Raw genomic sequence first — 25,207 nt, 5'->3', positions numbered from 1 at the left:
GTGTTAGTTTAGGGTTAGTAATGTAAAGTCTGACCAGGTATTGTGTTAGTAATGTAAAGTCTGACCAGGTATTGTGTTAGTAATGTAAAGTCTGAACAGGTATTGTGTTAGTAATGTAAAGTCTGAACAGGTATTGTGGTAGTAATGTAAAGTCTGACCAGGTATTGTGTTAGTAATGTAAAGTCTGACCAGGTATTGTGGTAGTAATGTAAAGTCTGACCAGGTATTGTGGTAGTAATGTAAAGTCTGACCAGGTATTGTGGTAGTAATGTAAAGTCTGACCAGGTATTGTGTTAGTTTAGGGTTAGTAATGTAAAGTCTGACCAGGTATTGTGGTAGTAATGTAAAGTCTGAACAGGTATTGTGTTAGTAATGTAAAGTCTGACCAGGTATTGTGTTAGTAATGTAAAGTCTGACCAGGTATTGTGTTAGTAATTTAAAGTCTGACCAGGTATTGTGTTAGTAATGTAAAGTCTGAACAGGTATTGTGTTAGTAATGTAAAGTCTGACCAGGTATTGTGTTAGTAATGTAAAGTCTGACCAGGTATTGTGGTAGTAATGTAAAGTCTGAACAGGTATTGTGTTAGTAATGTAAAGTCTGACCAGGTATTGTGGTAGTAATGTAAAGTCTGACCAGGTATTGTGTTAGTAATGTAAAGTCTGACCAGGTGTTGTGTTAGTTTAGGGTTAGTAATGTAAAGTCTGACCAGGTATTGTGTTAGTAATGTAAAGTCTGACCAGGTATTGTGTTAGTAATGTAAAGTCTGACCAGGTATTGTGTTAGTTTAGGGTTAGTAATGTAAAGTCTGACCAGGTATTGTGTTAGTAATGTAAAGTCTGAACAGGTATTGTGGTAGTAATGTAAAGTCTGACCAGGTATTGTGTTAGTAATGTAAAGTCTGACCAGGTATTGTGTTAGTTTAGGGTTAGTAATGTAAAGTCTGAACAGGTATTGTGGTAGTAATGTAAAGTCTGACCAGGTATTGTGTTAGTAATGTAAAGTCTGACCAGGTATTGTGGTAGTAATGTAAAGTCTGACCAGGTATTGTGTTAGTAATGTAAAGTCTGACCAGGTATTGTGTTAGTAATGTAAAGTCTGAACAGGTGTTGTGTTAGTAATGTAAAGTCTGACCAGGTATTGTGTTAGTAATGTAAAGTCTGAACAGGTATTGTGGTAGTAATGTAAAGTCTGACCAGGTATTGTGTTAGTAATGTAAAGTCTGACCAGGTGTTGTGGTAGTAATGTAAAGTCTGACCAGGTATTGTGTTAGTAATGTAAAGTCTGAACATGTAATGTAAAGTCTGAACAGATATTGTGGTAGTAATGTAAAGTCTGACCAGGTATTGTGTTAGTAATGTAAAGTCTGAACAGGTATTGTGGTAGTAATGTAAAGTCTGACCAGGTATTGTGTTAGTAATGTAAAGTCTGAACAGGTATTGTGGTAGTAATGTAAAGTCTGACCAGGTATTGTGTTAGTAATGTAAAGTCTGAACAGGTATTGTGGTAGTAATGTAAAGTCTGACCAGGTATTGTGTTAGTTTAGGGTTAGTAATGTAAAGTCTGACCAGGTATTGTGTTAGTTTAGGGTTAGTAATGTAAAGTCTGACCAGGTATTGTGGTAGTAATGTAAAGCCTGACCAGGTATTGTGTTAGTAATGTAAAGTCTGAACAGGTATTGTGGTAGTAATGTAAAGTCTGACCAGGTATTGTGTTAGTAATGTAAAGTCTGACCAGGTATTGTGGTAGTATTGTAAAGTCTGACCAGGTATTGTGGTAGTAATGTAAAGTCTGACCAGGTATTGTGGTAGTAATGTAAAGTCTGACCAGGTATTGTGTTAGTAATGTAAAGTCTGACCAGGTATTGTGTTAGTAATGTAAAGTCTGACCAGGTATTGTGTTAGTAATGTAAAGTCTGACCAGGTATTGTGTTAGTAATGTAAAGTCTGACCAGGTATTGTGGTAGTAATGTAAAGTCTGACCAGGTATTGTGTTAGTTTAGGGTTAGTAATGTAAAGTCTGACCAGGTATTGTGGTAGTAATGTAAAGTCTGACCAGGTATTGTGTTAGTAATGTAAAGTCTGACCAGGTATTGTGGTAGTAATGTAAAGTCTGAACAGGTATTGTGTTAGTAATGTAAAGTCTGACCAGGTATTGTGGTAGTAATGTAAAGTCTGACCAGGTATTGTGGTAGTAATGTAAAGTCTGACCAGGTATTGTGTTAGTAATGTAAAGTCTGAACATGTATTGTGTTAGTAATGTAAAGTCTGAACATGTATTGTGTTAGTAATGTAAAGTCTGAACAGGTATTGTGTTAGTAATGTAAAGTCTGACCAGGTATTGTGTTAGTAATGTAAAGTCTGAACATGTATTGTGTTAGTAATGTAAAGTCTGACCAGGTGTTGTGTTAGTAATGTAAAGTCTGACCAGGTATTGTGTTAGTAATGTAAAGTCTGAACAGGTGTTGTGGTAGTAATGTAAAGTCTGACCAGGTATTGTGTTAGTAATGTAAAGTCTGACCAGGTATTGTGTTAGTAATGTAAAGTCTGAACATGTATTGTGTTAGTAATGTAAAGTCTGAACAGGTATTGTGGTAGTAATGTAAAGTCTGACCAGGTATTGTGTTAGTAATGTAAAGTCTGACCAGGTATTGTGTTAGTAATGTAAAGTCTGAACAGGTATTGTGGTAGTAATGTAAAGTCTGACCAGGTATTGTGTTAGTTTAGGGTTAGTAATGTAAAGTCTGACCAGGTATTGTGGTAGTAATGTAAAGTCTGACCAGGTATTGTGTTAGTAATGTAAAGTCTGAACAGGTATTGTGTTAGTAATGTAAAGTCTGACCAGGTGTTGTGGTAGTAATGTAAAGTCTGAAAAGGTATTGTGTTAGTAATGTAAAGTCTGACCAGGTATTGTGTTAGTAATGTAAAGTCTGACCAGGTATTGTGTTAGTAATGTAAAGTCTGACCAGGTATTGTGTTAGTAATGTAAAGTCTGACCAGGTATTGTGTTAGTTTAGGGTTAGTAATGTAAAGTCTGACCAGGTATTGTGTTAGTAATGTAAAGTCTGACCAGGTATTGTGTTAGTAATGTAAAGTCTGAACAGGTATTGTGTTAGTAATGTAAAGTCTGAACAGGTATTGTGGTAGTAATGTAAAGTCTGACCAGGTATTGTGTTAGTAATGTAAAGTCTGAACAGGTATTGTGGTAGTAATGTAAAGTCTGACCAGGTATTGTGTTAGTAATGTAAAGTCTGAACAGGTATTGTGGTAGTAATGTAAAGTCTGACCAGGTATTGTGTTAGTAATGTAAAGTCTGACCAGGTATTGTGGTAGTAATGTAAAGTCTGACCAGGTATTGTGTTAGTAATGTAAAGTCTGAACAGGTATTGTGGTAGTAATGTAAAGTCTGACCAGGTATTGTGTTAGTAATGTAAAGTCTGACCAGGTGTTGTGGTAGTAATGTAAAGTCTGACCAGGTATTGTGTTAGTAATGTAAAGTCTGAACATGTAATGTAAAGTCTGAACAGATATTGTGGTAGTAATGTAAAGTCTGACCAGGTATTGTGTTAGTAATGTAAAGTCTGAACAGGTATTGTGGTAGTAATGTAAAGTCTGACCAGGTATTGTGTTAGTAATGTAAAGTCTGAACAGGTATTGTGGTAGTAATGTAAAGTCTGACCAGGTATTGTGTTAGTAATGTAAAGTCTGAACAGGTATTGTGGTAGTAATGTAAAGTCTGACCAGGTATTGTGTTAGTTTAGGGTTAGTAATGTAAAGTCTGACCAGGTATTGTGTTAGTTTAGGGTTAGTAATGTAAAGTCTGACCAGGTATTGTGGTAGTAATGTAAAGCCTGACCAGGTATTGTGTTAGTAATGTAAAGTCTGAACAGGTATTGTGGTAGTAATGTAAAGTCTGACCAGGTATTGTGTTAGTAATGTAAAGTCTGACCAGGTATTGTGGTAGTATTGTAAAGTCTGACCAGGTATTGTGGTAGTAATGTAAAGTCTGACCAGGTATTGTGGTAGTAATGTAAAGTCTGACCAGGTATTGTGTTAGTAATGTAAAGTCTGACCAGGTATTGTGTTAGTAATGTAAAGTCTGACCAGGTATTGTGTTAGTAATGTAAAGTCTGACCAGGTATTGTGTTAGTAATGTAAAGTCTGACCAGGTATTGTGGTAGTAATGTAAAGTCTGACCAGGTATTGTGTTAGTTTAGGGTTAGTAATGTAAAGTCTGACCAGGTATTGTGGTAGTAATGTAAAGTCTGACCAGGTATTGTGTTAGTAATGTAAAGTCTGACCAGGTATTGTGGTAGTAATGTAAAGTCTGAACAGGTATTGTGTTAGTAATGTAAAGTCTGACCAGGTATTGTGGTAGTAATGTAAAGTCTGACCAGGTATTGTGGTAGTAATGTAAAGTCTGACCAGGTATTGTGTTAGTAATGTAAAGTCTGAACATGTATTGTGTTAGTAATGTAAAGTCTGAACATGTATTGTGTTAGTAATGTAAAGTCTGAACAGGTATTGTGTTAGTAATGTAAAGTCTGACCAGGTATTGTGTTAGTAATGTAAAGTCTGAACATGTATTGTGTTAGTAATGTAAAGTCTGACCAGGTGTTGTGTTAGTAATGTAAAGTCTGACCAGGTATTGTGTTAGTAATGTAAAGTCTGAACAGGTGTTGTGGTAGTAATGTAAAGTCTGACCAGGTATTGTGTTAGTAATGTAAAGTCTGACCAGGTATTGTGTTAGTAATGTAAAGTCTGAACATGTATTGTGTTAGTAATGTAAAGTCTGAACAGGTATTGTGGTAGTAATGTAAAGTCTGACCAGGTATTGTGTTAGTAATGTAAAGTCTGACCAGGTATTGTGTTAGTAATGTAAAGTCTGAACAGGTATTGTGGTAGTAATGTAAAGTCTGACCAGGTATTGTGTTAGTTTAGGGTTAGTAATGTAAAGTCTGACCAGGTATTGTGGTAGTAATGTAAAGTCTGACCAGGTATTGTGTTAGTAATGTAAAGTCTGAACAGGTATTGTGTTAGTAATGTAAAGTCTGACCAGGTGTTGTGGTAGTAATGTAAAGTCTGAAAAGGTATTGTGTTAGTAATGTAAAGTCTGACCAGGTATTGTGTTAGTAATGTAAAGTCTGACCAGGTATTGTGTTAGTAATGTAAAGTCTGACCAGGTATTGTGTTAGTAATGTAAAGTCTGACCAGGTATTGTGTTAGTTTAGGGTTAGTAATGTAAAGTCTGACCAGGTATTGTGTTAGTAATGTAAAGTCTGACCAGGTATTGTGTTAGTAATGTAAAGTCTGAACAGGTATTGTGTTAGTAATGTAAAGTCTGAACAGGTATTGTGGTAGTAATGTAAAGTCTGACCAGGTATTGTGTTAGTAATGTAAAGTCTGACCAGGTATTGTGGTAGTAATGTAAAGTCTGACCAGGTATTGTGGTAGTAATGTAAAGTCTGACCAGGTATTGTGGTAGTAATGTAAAGTCTGACCAGGTATTGTGTTAGTTTAGGGTTAGTAATGTAAAGTCTGACCAGGTATTGTGGTAGTAATGTAAAGTCTGAACAGGTATTGTGTTAGTAATGTAAAGTCTGACCAGGTATTGTGTTAGTAATGTAAAGTCTGACCAGGTATTGTGTTAGTAATGTAAAGTCTGACCAGGTATTGTGTTAGTAATGTAAAGTCTGAACAGGTATTGTGTTAGTAATGTAAAGTCTGACCAGGTATTGTGTTAGTAATGTAAAGTCTGACCAGGTATTGTGGTAGTAATGTAAAGTCTGAACAGGTATTGTGTTAGTAATGTAAAGTCTGACCAGGTATTGTGGTAGTAATGTAAAGTCTGACCAGGTATTGTGTTAGTAATGTAAAGTCTGACCAGGTGTTGTGTTAGTTTAGGGTTAGTAATGTAAAGTCTGACCAGGTATTGTGTTAGTAATGTAAAGTCTGACCAGGTATTGTGTTAGTAATGTAAAGTCTGACCAGGTATTGTGTTAGTTTAGGGTTAGTAATGTAAAGTCTGACCAGGTATTGTGTTAGTAATGTAAAGTCTGAACAGGTATTGTGGTAGTAATGTAAAGTCTGACCAGGTATTGTGTTAGTAATGTAAAGTGTGACCAGGTATTGTGTTAGTTTAGGGTTAGTAATGTAAAGTCTGAACAGGTATTGTGTTAGTAATGTAAAGTCTGAACATGTATTGTGTTAGTAATGTAAAGTCTGACCAGGTATTGTGGTAGTAATGTAAAGTCTGACCAGGTATTGTGGTAGTAATGTAAAGTCTGACCAGGTATTGTGTTAGTAATGTAAAGTCTGAACATGTATTGTGTTAGTAATGTAAAGTCTGAACATGTATTGTGTTAGTAATGTAAAGTCTGAACAGGTATTGTGTTAGTAATGTAAAGTCTGACCAGGTATTGTGTTAGTAATGTAAAGTCTGAACATGTATTGTGTTAGTAATGTAAAGTCTGACCAGGTGTTGTGTTAGTAATGTAAAGTCTGACCAGGTATTGTGTTAGTAATGTAAAGTCTGAACAGGTGTTGTGGTAGTAATGTAAAGTCTGACCAGGTATTGTGTTAGTAATGTAAAGTCTGACCAGGTATTGTGTTAGTAATGTAAAGTCTGAACATGTATTGTGTTAGTAATGTAAAGTCTGACCAGGTATTGTGTTAGTTTAGGGTTAGTAATGTAAAGTCTGACCAGGTATTGTGGTAGTAATGTAAAGTCTGACCAGGTATTGTGTTAGTAATGTAAAGTCTGAACAGGTATTGTGTTAGTAATGTAAAGTCTGACCAGGTGTTGTGGTAGTAATGTAAAGTCTGAACAGGTATTGTGTTAGTAATGTAAAGTCTGACCAGGTATTGTGTTAGTAATGTAAAGTCTGACCAGGTATTGTGTTAGTAATGTAAAGTCTGACCAGGTATTGTGTTAGTAATGTAAAGTCTGACCAGGTATTGTGTTAGTTTAGGGTTAGTAATGTAAAGTCTGACCAGGTATTGTGTTAGTAATGTAAAGTCTGACCAGGTATTGTGTTAGTAATGTAAAGTCTGAACAGGTATTGTGTTAGTAATGTAAAGTCTGAACAGGTATTGTGGTAGTAATGTAAAGTCTGACCAGGTATTGTGTTAGTAATGTAAAGTCTGACCAGGTATTGTGGTAGTAATGTAAAGTCTGACCAGGTATTGTGGTAGTAATGTAAAGTCTGACCAGGTATTGTGGTAGTAATGTAAAGTCTGACCAGGTATTGTGTTAGTTTAGGGTTAGTAATGTAAAGTCTGACCAGGTATTGTGGTAGTAATGTAAAGTCTGAACAGGTATTGTGTTAGTAATGTAAAGTCTGACCAGGTATTGTGTTAGTAATGTAAAGTCTGACCAGGTATTGTGTTAGTAATTTAAAGTCTGACCAGGTATTGTGTTAGTAATGTAAAGTCTGAACAGGTATTGTGTTAGTAATGTAAAGTCTGACCAGGTATTGTGTTAGTAATGTAAAGTCTGACCAGGTATTGTGGTAGTAATGTAAAGTCTGAACAGGTATTGTGTTAGTAATGTAAAGTCTGACCAGGTATTGTGGTAGTAATGTAAAGTCTGACCAGGTATTGTGTTAGTAATGTAAAGTCTGACCAGGTGTTGTGTTAGTTTAGGGTTAGTAATGTAAAGTCTGACCAGGTATTGTGTTAGTAATGTAAAGTCTGACCAGGTATTGTGTTAGTAATGTAAAGTCTGACCAGGTATTGTGTTAGTTTAGGGTTAGTAATGTAAAGTCTGACCAGGTATTGTGTTAGTAATGTAAAGTCTGAACAGGTATTGTGGTAGTAATGTAAAGTCTGACCAGGTATTGTGTTAGTAATGTAAAGTCTGACCAGGTATTGTGTTAGTTTAGGGTTAGTAATGTAAAGTCTGAACAGGTATTGTGGTAGTAATGTAAAGTCTGACCAGGTATTGTGTTAGTAATGTAAAGTCTGACCAGGTATTGTGGTAGTAATGTAAAGTCTGACCAGGTATTGTGTTAGTAATGTAAAGTCTGACCAGGTATTGTGTTAGTAATGTAAAGTCTGAACAGGTGTTGTGTTAGTAATGTAAAGTCTGACCAGGTATTGTGTTAGTAATGTAAAGTCTGAACAGGTATTGTGGTAGTAATGTAAAGTCTGACCAGGTATTGTGTTAGTAATGTAAAGTCTGACCAGGTGTTGTGGTAGTAATGTAAAGTCTGACCAGGTATTGTGTTAGTAATGTAAAGTCTGAACATGTAATGTAAAGTCTGAACAGATATTGTGGTAGTAATGTAAAGTCTGACCAGGTATTGTGTTAGTAATGTAAAGTCTGAACAGGTATTGTGGTAGTAATGTAAAGTCTGACCAGGTATTGTGTTAGTAATGTAAAGTCTGAACAGGTATTGTGGTAGTAATGTAAAGTCTGACCAGGTATTGTGTTAGTAATGTAAAGTCTGAACAGGTATTGTGGTAGTAATGTAAAGTCTGACCAGGTATTGTGTTAGTTTAGGGTTAGTAATGTAAAGTCTGACCAGGTATTGTGTTAGTTTAGGGTTAGTAATGTAAAGTCTGACCAGGTATTGTGGTAGTAATGTAAAGCCTGACCAGGTATTGTGTTAGTAATGTAAAGTCTGAACAGGTATTGTGGTAGTAATGTAAAGTCTGACCAGGTATTGTGTTAGTAATGTAAAGTCTGACCAGGTATTGTGGTAGTATTGTAAAGTCTGACCAGGTATTGTGGTAGTAATGTAAAGTCTGACCAGGTATTGTGGTAGTAATGTAAAGTCTGACCAGGTATTGTGTTAGTAATGTAAAGTCTGACCAGGTATTGTGTTAGTAATGTAAAGTCTGACCAGGTATTGTGTTAGTAATGTAAAGTCTGACCAGGTATTGTGTTAGTAATGTAAAGTCTGACCAGGTATTGTGGTAGTAATGTAAAGTCTGACCAGGTATTGTGTTAGTTTAGGGTTAGTAATGTAAAGTCTGACCAGGTATTGTGGTAGTAATGTAAAGTCTGACCAGGTATTGTGTTAGTAATGTAAAGTCTGACCAGGTATTGTGGTAGTAATGTAAAGTCTGAACAGGTATTGTGTTAGTAATGTAAAGTCTGACCAGGTATTGTGGTAGTAATGTAAAGTCTGACCAGGTATTGTGGTAGTAATGTAAAGTCTGACCAGGTATTGTGTTAGTAATGTAAAGTCTGAACATGTATTGTGTTAGTAATGTAAAGTCTGAACATGTATTGTGTTAGTAATGTAAAGTCTGAACAGGTATTGTGTTAGTAATGTAAAGTCTGACCAGGTATTGTGTTAGTAATGTAAAGTCTGAACATGTATTGTGTTAGTAATGTAAAGTCTGACCAGGTGTTGTGTTAGTAATGTAAAGTCTGACCAGGTATTGTGTTAGTAATGTAAAGTCTGAACAGGTGTTGTGGTAGTAATGTAAAGTCTGACCAGGTATTGTGTTAGTAATGTAAAGTCTGACCAGGTATTGTGTTAGTAATGTAAAGTCTGAACATGTATTGTGTTAGTAATGTAAAGTCTGAACAGGTATTGTGGTAGTAATGTAAAGTCTGACCAGGTATTGTGTTAGTAATGTAAAGTCTGACCAGGTATTGTGTTAGTAATGTAAAGTCTGAACAGGTATTGTGGTAGTAATGTAAAGTCTGACCAGGTATTGTGTTAGTTTAGGGTTAGTAATGTAAAGTCTGACCAGGTATTGTGGTAGTAATGTAAAGTCTGACCAGGTATTGTGTTAGTAATGTAAAGTCTGAACAGGTATTGTGTTAGTAATGTAAAGTCTGACCAGGTGTTGTGGTAGTAATGTAAAGTCTGAACAGGTATTGTGTTAGTAATGTAAAGTCTGACCAGGTATTGTGTTAGTAATGTAAAGTCTGACCAGGTATTGTGTTAGTAATGTAAAGTCTGACCAGGTATTGTGTTAGTAATGTAAAGTCTGACCAGGTATTGTGTTAGTTTAGGGTTAGTAATGTAAAGTCTGACCAGGTATTGTGTTAGTAATGTAAAGTCTGACCAGGTATTGTGTTAGTAATGTAAAGTCTGAACAGGTATTGTGTTAGTAATGTAAAGTCTGAACAGGTATTGTGGTAGTAATGTAAAGTCTGACCAGGTATTGTGTTAGTAATGTAAAGTCTGACCAGGTATTGTGGTAGTAATGTAAAGTCTGACCAGGTATTGTGGTAGTAATGTAAAGTCTGACCAGGTATTGTGGTAGTATTGTAAAGTCTGACCAGGTATTGTGTTAGTTTAGGGTTAGTAATGTAAAGTCTGACCAGGTATTGTGGTAGTAATGTAAAGTCTGAACAGGTATTGTGTTAGTAATGTAAAGTCTGACCAGGTATTGTGTTAGTAATGTAAAGTCTGACCAGGTATTGTGTTAGTAATGTAAAGTCTGACCAGGTATTGTGTTAGTAATGTAAAGTCTGAACAGGTATTGTGTTAGTAATGTAAAGTCTGACCAGGTATTGTGTTAGTAATGTAAAGTCTGACCAGGTATTGTGGTAGTAATGTAAAGTCTGAACAGGTATTGTGTTAGTAATGTAAAGTCTGACCAGGTATTGTGGTAGTAATGTAAAGTCTGACCAGGTATTGTGTTAGTAATGTAAAGTCTGACCAGGTGTTGTGTTAGTTTAGGGTTAGTAATGTAAAGTCTGACCAGGTATTGTGTTAGTAATGTAAAGTCTGACCAGGTATTGTGTTAGTAATGTAAAGTCTGACCAGGTATTGTGTTAGTTTAGGGTTAGTAATGTAAAGTCTGACCAGGTATTGTGTTAGTAATGTAAAGTCTGAACAGGTATTGTGGTAGTAATGTAAAGTCTGACCAGGTATTGTGTTAGTTTAGGGTTAGTAATGTAAAGTCTGAACAGGTATTGTGGTAGTAATGTAAAGTCTGACCAGGTATTGTGTTAGTAATGTAAAGTCTGACCAGGTATTGTGGTAGTAATGTAAAGTCTGACCAGGTATTGTGTTAGTAATGTAAAGTCTGACCAGGTATTGTGTTAGTAATGTAAAGTCTGAACAGGTGTTGTGTTAGTAATGTAAAGTCTGACCAGGTATTGTGTTAGTAATGTAAAGTCTGAACAGGTATTGTGGTAGTAATGTAAAGTCTGACCAGGTATTGTGTTAGTAATGTAAAGTCTGACCAGGTGTTGTGGTAGTAATGTAAAGTCTGACCAGGTATTGTGTTAGTAATGTAAAGTCTGAACATGTAATGTAAAGTCTGAACAGGTATTGTGGTAGTAATGTAAAGTCTGACCAGGTATTGTGTTAGTAATGTAAAGTCTGACCAGGTATTGGGTTAGTAATGTAAAGTCTGACCAGGTATTGTGTTAGTAATGTAAAGTCTGAACAGGTATTGTGGTAGTAATGTAAAGTCTGACCAGGTATTGTGTTAGTAATGTAAAGTCTGAACAGGTATTGTGGTAGTAATGTAAAGTCTGACCAGGTATTGTGTTAGTAATGTAAAGTCTGAACAGGTATTGTGGTAGTAATGTAAAGTCTGACCAGGTATTGTGTTAGTTTAGGGTTAGTAATGTAAAGTCTGACCAGGTATTGTGTTAGTTTAGGGTTAGTAATGTAAAGTCTGACCAGGTATTGTGGTAGTAATGTAAAGCCTGACCAGGTATTGTGTTAGTAATGTAAAGTCTGAACAGGTATTGTGGTAGTAATGTAAAGTCTGACCAGGTATTGTGTTAGTAATGTAAAGTCTGACCAGGTATTGTGGTAGTATTGTAAAGTCTGACCAGGTATTGTGGTAGTAATGTAAAGTCTGAACAGGTATTGTGGTAGTAATGTAAAGTCTGACCAGGTATTGTGTTAGTAATGTAAAGTCTGACCAGGTATTGTGTTAGTAATGTAAAGTCTGACCAGGTATTGTGTTAGTAATGTAAAGTCTGACCAGGTATTGTGTTAGTAATGTAAAGTCTGACCAGGTATTGTGGTAGTAATGTAAAGTCTGACCAGGTATTGTGTTAGTTTAGGGTTAGTAATGTAAAGTCTGACCAGGTATTGTGGTAGTAATGTAAAGTCTGACCAGGTATTGTGTTAGTAATGTAAAGTCTGACCAGGTGTTGTGTTAGTAATGTAAAGTCTGACCAGGTATTGTGGTAGTAATGTAAAGTCTGACCAGGTATTGTGGTAGTAATGTAAAGTCTGACCAGGTATTGTGGTAGTAATGTAAAGTCTGACCAGGTATTGTGTTAGTAATGTAAAGTCTGACCAGGTATTGTGTTAGTAATGTAAAGTCTGACCAGGTATTGTGGTAGTAATGTAAAGTCTGACCAGGTATTGTGTTAGTAATGTAAAGTCTGACCAGGTGTTGTGTTAGTAATGTAAAGTCTGACCAGGTATTGTGGTAGTAATGTAAAGTCTGACCAGGTATTGTGGTAGTAATGTAAAGTCTGACCAGGTATTGTGGTAGTAATGTAAAGTCTGACCAGGTATTGTGTTAGTAATGTAAAGTCTGACCAGGTATTGTGTTAGTAATGTAAAGTCTGACCAGGTATTGTGGTAGTAATGTAAAGTCTGACCAGGTATTGTGTTAGTAATGTAAAGTCTGACCAGGTATTGTGTTAGTTTAGGGTTAGTAATGTAAAGTCTGACCAGGTGTTGTGGTAGTAATGTAAAGTCTGACCAGGTATTGTGTTAGTTTAGGGTTAGTAATGTAAAGTCTGACCAGGTGTTGTGGTAGTAATGTAAAGTCTGACCAGGTATTGTGTTAGTAATGTAAAGTCTGACCAGGTATTGTGGTAGTAATGTAAAGTCTGACCAGGTATTGTGTTAGTAATGTAAAGTCTGACCAGGTGTTGTGGTAGTAATGTAAAGTCTGACCAGGTATTGTGTTAGTTTAGGGTTAGTACTGTAAAGTCTGAACAGGTATTGTGTTAGTAATGTAAAGTCTGAACAGGTATTGTGTTAGTTTAGGGAGAGATTATCGGCGTACCTCTGAGGATGGGTGTAATGACGGTGGACAGGAGACTACCAGCATTGATTGAAAGGTAGAAGATGGAGAAGAACGTGCTCCTCTGTTTCTCCTGGAGAACGCATGGACAGGAGACATGGACAGGAGAACAGGTTTAGAAGACATGGACAGGAGACATGGACAGGAGACATGAACAGGAGAACAGGTTCTGAAGACATGGACAGGAGACATGGACAGGAGAACAGGTTTATAACAGGAGACATGGACAGGAGACATGGACAGGAGAACAGGTTTATAACAGGAGACATGGACAGGAGACATGGACAGGAGACATGGACAGGAGAAGTGGACAGGAGAACAGGTTTATAACAGGAGACATGGACAGGAGAACAGGTTTATAACAGGAGACATGGACAGGAGACATGGACAGGAGACAGGTTTATAACAGGAGACATGGACAGGAGAACAGGTTTATAACAGGAGACATGGACAGGAGACATGGACAGGAGAACAGGTTTATAACAGGAGACATGGACAGGAGACATGGACAGGAGAACAGGTTTATAACAGGAGACATGGACAGGAGACATGGACAGGAGAACAGGTTTATAACAGGAGACATGGACAGGAGAACAGGTTTATAACAGGAGACATGGACAGGAGACATGGACAGGAGAACAGGTTTATAACAGGAGACATGGACAGGAGAACAGGTTTATAACAGGAGACATGGACAGGAGACATGGACAGGAGACAGGTTTATAACAGGAGACATGGACAGGAGAACAGGTTTATAACAGGAGACATGGACAGGAGACATGGACAGGAGAACAGGTTTATAACAGGAGACATGGACAGGAGACATGGACAGGAGAACAGGTTTATAACAGGAGACATGGACAGGAGACATGGACAGGAGAACAGGTTTATAACAGGAGACGTGGACAGGAGACATGGACAGGAGAACAGGTTTATAACAGGAGACATGGACAGGAGAACAGGTTTATAACAGGAGACATGGACAGGAGAACAGGTTTATAACAGGAGACATGGACAGGAGAACAGGTTTATAAAAGGAGACATGGACAGGAGACATGGACAGGAGAACAGGTTTATAACAGGAGACATGGACAGGAGACATTGACAGGAGAACAGGTCTGGACAGTGCCCTAAATGCCCCTTCCAGCAGGTAACCAGGGTTCATGGTTAATTAACAACCATCTGGACAGTGCCCTAAATGCCCCTTCCAGCAGGTAACCAGGGTTCATGGTTAATTAACAACCATCTGGACAGTGCCCTAAATGCCCCTTCCAGCAGGTAACCAGGGTTCATGGTTAATTAACAACCATCTGGACAGTGCCCTAAATGCCCCTTCCAGCAGGTAACCAGGGTTAATGGTTAATTAACAACCATCTGGACAGTGCCCTAAATGCCCCTTCCAGCAGGTAACCAGGGTTAATGGTTAATTAACAACCATCTGGACAGTGCCATAAATGCCCCTTCCAGCAGGTAACCAGGGTTCATGGTTAATTAACAACCATCTGCCTCTCTCCCTCTCTCCCTCTCTCCCCCTCTCCCCCTCTCCCTCTGCCCCTTCCAGCAGGTAACCAGGGTTAATGGTTAATTAACAACCATCTGGACAGTGCCCTAAATGCCCCTTCCAGCAGGTAACCAGGGTTCATGGTTAATTAACAACCATCTGCCTCTCTCCCTCTCTCCCTCTCTCCCTCTCTCCCCCTCTCCCCCTCTCCCTCTGCCCCTTCCAGCAGGTAACCAGGGTTCATGGTTAATTAACAACCATCTGGACAGTGCCCTAAATGCCCCTTCCAGCAGGTAACCAGGGTTCATGGTTAATTAACAACCATCTGGACAGTGCCCTAAATGCCCCTTCCAGCAGGTAACCAGGGTTCATGGTTAATTAACAACCATCTGGACAGTGCCCTAAATGCCCCTTCCAGCAGTTAACCAGGGTTAATGGTTAATTAACAACCATCTGGACAGTGCCCTAAATGCCCCTTCCAGCAGGTAACCAGGGTTCATGGTTAATTAACAACCATCTGGACAGTGCCCTAAATGCCCCTTCCAGCAGGTAACCAGGGTTAATGGTTAATTAACAACCATCTGGACAGTGCCCTAAATGCCCCTTCCAGCAGGTAACCAGGGTTCATGGTTAATTAACAACCATCTGGACAGTGCCCTAAATGCCCCTTCCAGCAGGTAACCAGGGTTCATGGTTAATTAACAACCATCTGGACAGTGCCCTAAATGCCCCTTCCAGCAGGTAACCAGGGTTCATGGTTAATTAACAACCATCTGGACAGTGCCCTAAATGCCCCTTCCAGCAGGTAACCAGGGTTCATGGTTAATTAACAACCATCTGGACAGTGCCCTAAATGCCCCTTCCAGCAGGTAACCAGGGTTCATGGTTAATTAACAACCATCTGGACAGTGCCCTAAATGCCCCTTCCAGCAGGTAACCAGGGTTCATGGTTAATTAACAACCATCTGGACAGTGCCCTAAATGCCCCTTCCAGCAGGTAACCAGGGTTCATGGTTAATTAACAACCATCTGGACAGTGCCCTAAATGCCCCTTCCAGCAGGTAACCAGGGTTCATGGTTAATTAACAACCATCTGGACAGTGCCCTAAATGCCCCTTCCAGCAGGTAACCAGGGTTCATGGTTAATTAACAACCATCTGGACAGTGCCCTAAATGCCCCTTCCAGCAGGTAACCAGGGTTCATGGTTAATTAACAACCATCTGGACAGTGCCCTAAATGCCCCTTCCAGCAGGTAACCAGGGTTCATGGTTAATTAACAACCATCTGCCTCTCTCCCCCTCTCCCCCTCTCCCTCTGCCCCTTCCAGCAGGTAACCAGGGTTAATGGTTAATTAACAACCATCTGGACAGTGCCCTAAATGCCCCTTCCAGCAGGTAACCAGGGTTCATGGTTAATTAACAACCATCTGGACAGTGCCCTAAATGCCCCTTCCAGAAGGTAACCAGGGTTCATGGTTAATTAACAACCATCTGGACAGTGCCCTAAATGCCCCTTCCAGCAGGTAACCAGGGTTCATGGTTAATTAACAACCATCTGGACAGTGCCCTAAATGCCCCTTCCAGCAGGTAACCAGGGTTCATGGTTAATTAACAACCATCTGGACAGTGCCCTAAATGCCCCTTCCAGCAGGTAACCAGGGTTCATGGTTAATTAACAACCATCTGGACAGTGCCCTAAATGCCCTTCCAGCAGGTAACCAGGGTTCATGGTTAATTAACAACCATCTGGACAGTGCCCTAAATGCCCCTTCCAGCAGGTAACCAGGGTTCATGGTTAATTAACAACCATCTGGACAGTGCCCTAAATGCCCCTTCCAGCAGGTAACCAGGGTTCATGGTTAATTAACAACCATCTGGACAGTGCCCTAAATGCCCCTTCCAGCAGGTAACCAGGGTTCATGGTTAATTAACAACCATCTGGACAGTGCCCTAAATGCCCCTTCCAGCAGGTAACCAGGGTTCATGGTTAATTAACAACCATCTGGACAGTGCCCTAAATGCCCCTTCCAGCAGGTAACCAGGGTTCATGGTTAATTAACAACCATCTGGACAGTGCCCTAAATGCCCTTCCAGCAGGTAACCAGGGTTCATGGTTAATTAACAACCATCTGGACAGTGCCCTAAATGCCCCTTCCAGCAGGTAACCAGGGTTCATGGTTAATTAACAACCATCTGGACAGTGCCCTAAATGCCCTTCCAGCAGGTAACCAGGGTTCATGGTTAATTAACAACCATCTGGACAGTGCCCTAAATGCCCCTTCCAGCAGGTAACCAGGGTTCATGGTTAATTAACAACCATCTGGACAGTGCCCTAAATGCCCCTTCCAGCAGTTAACCAGGGTTAATGGTTAATTAACAACCATCTGGACAGTGCCCTAAATGCCCCTTCCAGCAGGTAACCAGGGTTCATGGTTAATTAACAACCATCTGGACAGTGCCCTAAATGCCCCTTCCAGCAGGTAACCAGGGTTAATGGTTAATTAACAACCATCTGGACAGTGCCCTAAATGCCCCTTCCAGCAGGTAACCAGGGTTCATGGTTAATTAACAACCATCTGGACAGTGCACTAAATGCCCCTTCCAGCAGGTAACCAGGGTTCATGGTTAATTAACAACCATCTGGACAGTGCCCTAAATGCCCCTTCCAGCAGGTAACCAGGGTTCATGGTTAATTAACAACCATCTGGACAGTGCCCTAAATGCCCCTTCCAGCAGGTAACCAGGGTTCATGGTTAATTAACAACCATCTGGACAGTGCCCTAAATGCCCCTTCCAGCAGGTAACCAGGGTTCATGGTTAATTAACAACCATCTGGACAGTGCCCTAAATGCCCTTCCAGCAGGTAACCAGGGTTCATGGTTAATTAACAACCATCTGGACAGTGCCCTAAATGCCCCTTCCAGCAGGTAACCAGGGTTCATGGTTAATTAACAACCATCTGGACAGTGCCCTAAATGCCCCTTCCAGCAGGTAACCAGGGTTCATGGTTAATTAACAACCATCTGGACAGTGCCCTAAATGCCCCTTCCAGCAGGTAACCAGGGTTCATGGTTAATTAACAACCATCTGGACAGTGCCCTAAATGCCCCTTCCAGCAGGTAACCACGGTTCATGGTTAATTAACAACCATCTGGACAGTGCCCTAAATGCCCCTTCCAGCAGGTAACCAGGGTTCATGGTTAATTAACAACCATCTGCCTCTCTCCCCCTCTCCCCCTCTCCCTCTGCCCCTTCCAGCAGGTAACCAGGGTTAATGGTTAATTAACAACCATCTGGACAGTGCCCTAAATGCCCCTTCCAGCAGGTAACCAGGGTTCATGGTTAATTAACAACCATCTGGACAGTGCCCTAAATGCCCCTTCCAGCAGGTAACCAGGGTTCATGGTTAATTAACAACCATCTGGACAGTGCCCTAAATGCCCCTTCCAGCAGGTAACCAGGGTTCATGGTTAATTAACAACCATCTGGACAGTGCCCTAAATGCCCCTTCCAGCAGGTAACCAGGGTTAATGGTTAATTAACAACCATCTGGACAGTGCCCTAAATGCCCCTTCCAGCAGGTAACCAGGGTTCATGGTTAATTAACAACCATCTGGACAGTGCCCTAAATGCCCTTCCAGCAGGTAACCAGGGTTCATGGTTAATTAACAACCATCTGGACAGTGCCCTAAATGCCCCTTCCAGCAGGTAACCAGGGTTCATGGTTAATTAACAACCATCTGGACAGTGCCCTAAATGCCCCTTCCAGCAGGTAACCAGGGTTCATGGTTAATTAACAACCATCTGGACAGTGCCCTAAATGCCCCTTCCAGCAGGTAACCAGGGTTCATGGTTAATTAACAACCATCTGGACAGTGCCCTAAATGCCCCTTCCAGCAGGTAACCAGGGTTCATGGTTAATTAACAACCATATGGACAGTGCCCTAAATGCCCTTCCAGCAGGTAACCAGGGTTCATGGTTAATTAACAACCATCTGGACAGTGCCCTAAATGCCCCTTCCAGCAGGTAACCAGGGTTCATGGTTAATTAACAACCATCTGGACAGTGCCCTAAATGCCCCTTCCAGCAGGTAACCAGGGTTCATGGTTAATTAACAACCATCTGGACAGTGCCCTAAATGCCCCTTCCAGCAGGTAACCAGGGTTCATGGTTAATTAACAACCATCTGGACAGTGCCCTAAATGCCCCTTCCAGCAGGTAACCAGGGTTCATGGTTAATTAACAACCATCTGGACAGTGCCCTAAATGCCTCTTCCAGCAGGTAACCAGGGTTCATGGTTAATTAACAACCATCTGGACAGTGCCCTAAATGCCCCTTCCAGCAGGTAACCAGGGTTAATGGTTAATTAACAACCATCTGGACAGTGCCCTAAATGCCCCTTCCAGCAGGTAACCAGGGTTCATGGTTAATTAACAACCATCTGGACAGTGCCCTAAATGCCCCTTCCAGCAGGTAACCAGGGTTAATGGTTAATTAACAACCATCTGGACAGTGCCCTAAATGCCCTTCCAGCAGGTAACCAAGGTTCATGGTTAATTAACAACCATCTGGACAGTGCCCTAAATGCCCCTTCCAGCAGGTAACCAGGGTTCATGGTTAATTAACAACCATCTGGACAGTGCCCTAAATGCCCCTTCCAGCAGGTAACCAGGGTTCATGGTTAATTAACAACCATCTGGACAGTGCCCTAAATGCCCCTTCCAGCAGGTAACCAGGGTTCATGGTTAATTAACAACCATCTGGACAGTGCCCTAAATGCCCCTTCCAGCAGGTAACCAGGGTTCATGGTTAATTAACAACCATCTGGACAGTGCCCTAAATGCCCTTCCAGCAGGTAACCAGGGTTCATGGTTAATTAACAACCATCTGGACAGTGCCCTAAATGCCCCTTCCAGCAGGTAACCAGGGTTCATGGTTAATTAACAACCATCTGGACAGTGCCCTAAATGCCCCTTCCAGCAGGTAACCAGGGTTAATGGTTAATTAACAACCATCTGGACAGTGCCCTAAATGCCCCTTCCAGCAGGTAACCAGGGTTAATGGTTAATTAACAACCATCTGGACAGTGCCCTAAATGCCCTTCCAGCAGGTAACCAGGGTTAATGGTTAATTAACAACCATCTGCCTCTCTCCCTCTCTCCCTCTCTCCCCCTCTCCCCTTCTCCCTCTGCCCCTTCCAGCAGGTAACCAGGGTTCATGGTTAATTAACAACCATCTGGACAGTGCCCTAAATGCCCCTTCCAGCAGGTAACCAGGGTTAATGGTTAATTAACAACCATCTGCCTCTCTCCCCCTCTCCCCCTCTCCCCCTCTCCCTCTGCCCCTTCCAGCAGGTAACCAGGGTTAATGGTTAATTAACAACCATCTGGACAGTGCCCTAAATGCCCCTTCCAGCAGGTAACCAGGGTTAATGGTTAATTAACAAGCATCTGGACAGTGCCCTAAATGCCCCTTCCAGCAGGTAACCAGGGTTCATGGTTAATTAACAACCATCTAGACAGTGCCCTAAATGCCCCTTCCAGCAGGTAACCAGGGTTAATGGTTAATTAACAACCATCTGGACAGTGCCCTAAATGCCCCTTCCAGCAGTTAACCAGGGTTCATGGTTAATTAACAACCATCTGGACAGTGTCCTAAATGCCCCTTCCAGCAGGTAACCAGGGTTAATGGTTAATTAACAACCATCTGGACAGTGCCCTAAATGCCCCTTCCAGCAGGTAACCAGGGTTAATGGTTAATTAACAACCATCTGGACAGTGCCCTAAATGCCCCTTCCAGCAGGTAACCAGGGTTCATGGTTAATTAACAACCATCTGGACAGTGCCCTAAATGCCCTTCCAGCAGGTAACCAGGGTTCATGGTTAATTAACAACCATCTGGACAGTGCCCTAAATGCCCCTTCCAGCAGGTAACCAGGGTTCATGGTTAATTAACAACCATCTGGACAGTGCCCTAAATGCCCCTTCCAGCAGGTAACCAGGGTTCATGGTTAATTAACAACCATCTGGACAGTGTTCTGCTGGCTCAGCACTGATAATGACTGAAGTTGATAAACTGATCATTACTTCCTGAGTCTGGAGTCCACACTACCGTAATGACCGAGGTCAGTAGAGACAGACTCTAAAATGGAGTCCACACTACCATAATGACCGAGGTCAGTAGAGACAGACTCTAAAATGGAGTCCACACTACCATAATGACCGAGGTCAGTGGAGACAGACTCTAAAATGGAGTCCACACTACCATAATGACCGAGGTCAGTAGAGACAGACTCTAAAATGGAGTCCACACTACCATAATGACCGAGGTCAGTAGAGACAGACTCTAAAATGGAGTCCACACTACCATAATGACCGAGGTCAGTAGAGACAGACTCTAAAATGGAGTCCACACTACCATAATGACCGAGGTCAGTAGAGACAGACTCTAAAATGGAGTCCACACTACCGTAATGACCGAGGTCAGTAGAGACAGACTCTAAAATGGAGTCCACACTACCGTAATGACCGAGGTCAGTGGAGACAGACTCTAAAATGGAGTCCACACTACCATAATGACCGAGGTCAGTGGAGACAGACTCTAAAATGGAGTCCACACTACCGTAATGACCGAGGTCAGTGGAGACAGACTCTAAAATGGAGTCCACACTACCATAATGACCGAGGTCAGTAGAGACAGACTCTAAAATGGAGTCCACACTACCATAATGACCGAGGTCAGTAGAGACAGACTCTAAAATGGAGTCCACACTACCATAATGACCGATGTCAGTAGAGACAGACTCTAAAATGGAGTCCACACTACCGTAATGACCGATGTCAGTAGAGACAGACTCTAAAATGGAGTCCACACTACCGTAATGACCGATGTCAGTAGAGACAGACTCTAAAAGGGAGTCCACACTACCATAATGACCGAGGTCAGTGGAGACAGACTCTAAAATGGAGTCCACACTACCGTAATGACCGAGGTCAGTAGAAACAGACTCTAAAATGGAGTCCACACTACCGTAATGACCGAGGTCAGTGGAGACAGACTCTAAAATGGAGTCTACACTACCATAATGACCGAGGTCAGTAGAGACAGACTCTAAAATGGAGTCCACACTACCGTAATGACCGAGGTCAGTAGAGACAGACTCTAAAATGGAGTCCACACTACCGTAATGACCGAGGTCAGTAGAGACAGACTCTAAAATGGAGTCCACACTACCGTAATGACCGAGGTCAGTAGAGACAGACTCTAAAATGGAGTCCACACTACCGTAATGACCGAGGTCAGTAGAGACAGACTCTAAAATGGAGTCCACACTACCGTAATGACCGAGGTCAGTGGAGACAGACTCTAAAATGGAGTCCACACTACCGTAATGACCGAGGTCAGTGGAGACAGACTCTAAAATGGAGTCCACACTACCATAATGACCGAGGTCAGTAGAGACAGACTCTAAAATGGAGTCCACACTACCATAATGACCGAGGTCAGTAGAGACAGACTCTAAAATGGCTGCTCCGCTAGCGTAACGATCGAGGTCGGTAGAGACAGACTCTAAAATGGCTGCTCCGCTAGCGTAACGATCGAGGTCGGTAGAGACAGACTCTAAAATGGCTGCTCCGCTAGCGTAACGATCGAGGTCGGTAGAGGCAGACTCTAAAATGGCTGCTCCGCTAGCGTAACGATCGTGGTCGGTAGAGACAGACTCTAAAATGGCTGCTCCGCTAGCGTAACGATCGAGGTCGGTAGAGGCAGACTCTAAAATGGCTGCTCCGCTAGCGTAACGATCGAGGTCGGTAGAGAGAGACTCTAAAATGGCTGCTCCGCTAGCGTAACGATCGAGGTCGGTGGAGACAGACTCTAAAATGGCTGCTCCGCTAGCGTAACGATCGAGGTCGGTAGAGGCAGACTCTAAAATGGCTGCTCCGCTAGCGTAAAGATCAAGGTCGGTAGAGAGAGACTCTAAAATGGCTGCTCCGCTAGCGTAACGATCGAGGTCGGTAGAGGCAGACTCTAAAATGGCTGCTCCGCTAGCGTAACGATCGAGGTCGGTAGAGACAGACTCTAAAATGGCTGCTCCGCTAGCGTAACGATCGAGGTCGGTAGAGACAGACTCTAAAATGGATGCTCCGCTAGCGTAACGATCGAGGTCGGTAGAGACAGACTCTAAAATGGCTGCTAGCGTTACCAACCTGGTGGTCTTCAAACTGGTCTCCTCCAAAGGCAGCGACACAGGGTTTGATGCCCCCTGTTCCCAGAGCGATGAGGAACAGGCCAACCATAGACATGGCCCTGAGAGGAGAGCACATCACTTATCACTTCAACTAATGCAACTCATATCGTAGAGGTTGAGTCAACTTGATTGACTAAGTTTACACAACTCTAATCGTTTTACAATGCTGTGGCTTATATAGGATGTTGTGTTTAGGGTGAACAACAGATGAACTCACACATGGAAGGTCATGTTGTCAGGGGTCCCGTCCCTGTCTGTGTCTGTGATGTCGTGTATGGCGCTTACTGCCATGACAACCTGTCCCACCGTATAGACGATGGATAAATAGACAATAGTCCTGGAGAGAGAGAGGAAAGAGAGAGAGGGGGGAGAGAGAGAGAGAGATAGGAGAGAGAGAGAGAGAGAGAGAGAGAGAGAGAGAGAGAGAGAGAGAGAGAGAGAGAGAGAGAGAGAGAGAGAGAGAGAGAGAGAGAGAGAGAGAGAGAGAGAGAGGGGGGAGAGAGAGGGAGGGAGAGAGGAAAGAGAGAGGAGGAAAGAGAGAGAGAGAGAGAGAGAGGAGAGTGGGAGGGGAGAAAGAGAGGAGAGAGGTAGAGAGAGAGGGAGAGAGAGAGAGACAGACAGAGGGAGAGAGAGAGAGACAGACAGAGGGAGAGAGAGAGAGAGAGAGAGAGAGAGAGAGAGAGAGAGAGAGAGAGAGAGAGAGAGAGAGAGAGAGAGAGAGAGAGAGGGGTAGGTAGAGAGAGAGGAGAGTGAGAGGAGAGAGAGAGGGAGAGAGAGAGAGTGAGAGGAAAGAGAGAGAGAGAAAGAGAGAGAGAGGTAGAGAGAGAGAGGGGAGAGAGGGGGAGAGAGAGAGGAGAGAGAGAGGGAGAGAGAGAGGAGAGTGAGAGGAAAGAGAGAGAGAGAGAGAGAGGGAGAGAAAGAGGAAAGAGAGAGATAAAAAGAGAGAGGGGGACAGAGAGGGGAGAGAGAGAGGAGAGTGAGAGAAAGCGAGGGGGGAGAGAGAGAGAGAGAGAAAGCAAGAGAGCACGAGAGAAAGGGAGAGAGAGAAAGAGAGGGGAGAGAGAGAGGGAGGGAGAGAGAGAACAATTCGAAAACAAACCCAATCTTGATAAACTCCCATATCTACTGGGTGAAATACCACAGTGTGACATCACAGCAGCAAGATGTGTGATCTGTTGCCACAAGAAAAGGGCAACCAGTGAAGAACAAACACCATTGTAAATACAACCCATATTTATGTTTATATATTTTCCCTTTTGTACTTTAACCATTTGTACACCATTACAACACTGCATATAGACATAATATGGAACTTTTGTGAATGTTATGTTTACTGTTCATTTTTTATTTCACTTTTCTTTATTATCTATTTCACTTGCTTTGGCAAAGTAAAACGGGTGGGGGGGGGGAGAAACTAATGGAAGGGATTTACCAGGAGGGCAGACGACTACAAGCAAGGGAACTACAATCCCCAGATATCCTATGGAAGACCAGATAATAAGTTGATGTACTGGTGTTTGGACTCACTTGAACTTCCCCAGCCAGGAGTCTGCCACTATGGCTCCCAGTATAGGAGTCAGGTAGCAGAGAGCGACGAAGGTGTGGTAGATGGAAGTGGCCAGGTCATCATCCCACTTCAGGAAATACCTGAAGTACAGCACCAACACCGCTAGAGGGGACAACAGAACCACAACAGAACCACTCAGTATGTCCATCTACAGCACCAACACAGCTGGAGGGGACAACAGAACCACAACAGAACCACTCAGTATGTCCATCTACAGCACCAACACCGCTAGAGGGGACAACAGAACCACAACAGAACCACTCAGTATGTCCATCTACAGTTCCAGTCCCTAACATTGGTCAATGCAATGTGACTACCAGAGAGTCATTTCAATTCTGTAGTAAACACTGCTACCTGTTAACATAGAGAGATGTGACTGGTTCACCTCTCTGCTATCTGTTAACATAGAGAGTTGTGACTGGTTCACCTCTCTGCTATCTGTTAACATAGAGAGATGTGATTGGTTCACCTCTCTGCTACCTGTTAACATAGAGAGTTGTGACTGGTTCACCTCTCTGTTAACATAGAGAGATGTGATTGGTTCACCTCTCTGCTATCTGTTAACATAGAGAGATGTGATTGGTTCACCTCTCTGCTACCTGTTAACATAGAGAGATGTGATTGGTTCACCTCTCTGCTATCTGTTAACATAGAGAGATGTGATTGGTTCACCTCTCTACTACCTGTTGACATAGAGAGATGTGACTGGTTCACCTCTCTGTTATCTGTTAACATAGAGCGATGTGACTGGCTCACCTCTCTGTTAACATAGAGAGATGTGACTGGCTCACCTCTCTGCTATCTGTTAACATAGAGAGATGTGATTGGTTCACCTCTCTACTACCTGTTGACATAGAGAGATGTGACTGGTTCACCTCTCTGCTATCTGTTAACATAGAGAGATGTGACTGGTTCACCTC

The 25,207-nt window shown here is 41.7% G+C and overlaps 1 protein-coding gene across 1 annotated transcript in view; it reads right to left on the bottom strand.

The window, feature by feature from the left end:
- The window catches only part of LOC139532889 (solute carrier family 15 member 1-like), a gene marked incomplete at its 3' end in the record, with an annotated part of 63,061 nt that overhangs the window by 14,979 nt on the left and 22,875 nt on the right, over positions 1-25,207 (bottom strand). Inside the window, 4 exon segments of the mRNA XM_071331042.1 lie at positions 12,952-13,042; positions 22,680-22,779; positions 22,938-23,057; positions 24,248-24,389. Coding sequence (XP_071187143.1) covers positions 12,952-13,042; positions 22,680-22,779; positions 22,938-23,057; positions 24,248-24,389 — 453 coding nt within the window.

Source organism: Salvelinus alpinus, chromosome 10 (genome assembly GCF_045679555.1).
Source record: "Salvelinus alpinus chromosome 10, SLU_Salpinus.1, whole genome shotgun sequence".
NCBI lineage: Eukaryota > Metazoa > Chordata > Actinopteri > Salmoniformes > Salmonidae > Salvelinus > Salvelinus alpinus.
Note: the sequence above shows the minus strand (reverse complement) of the source record. Positions and strands in the feature narration are given on the sequence as shown.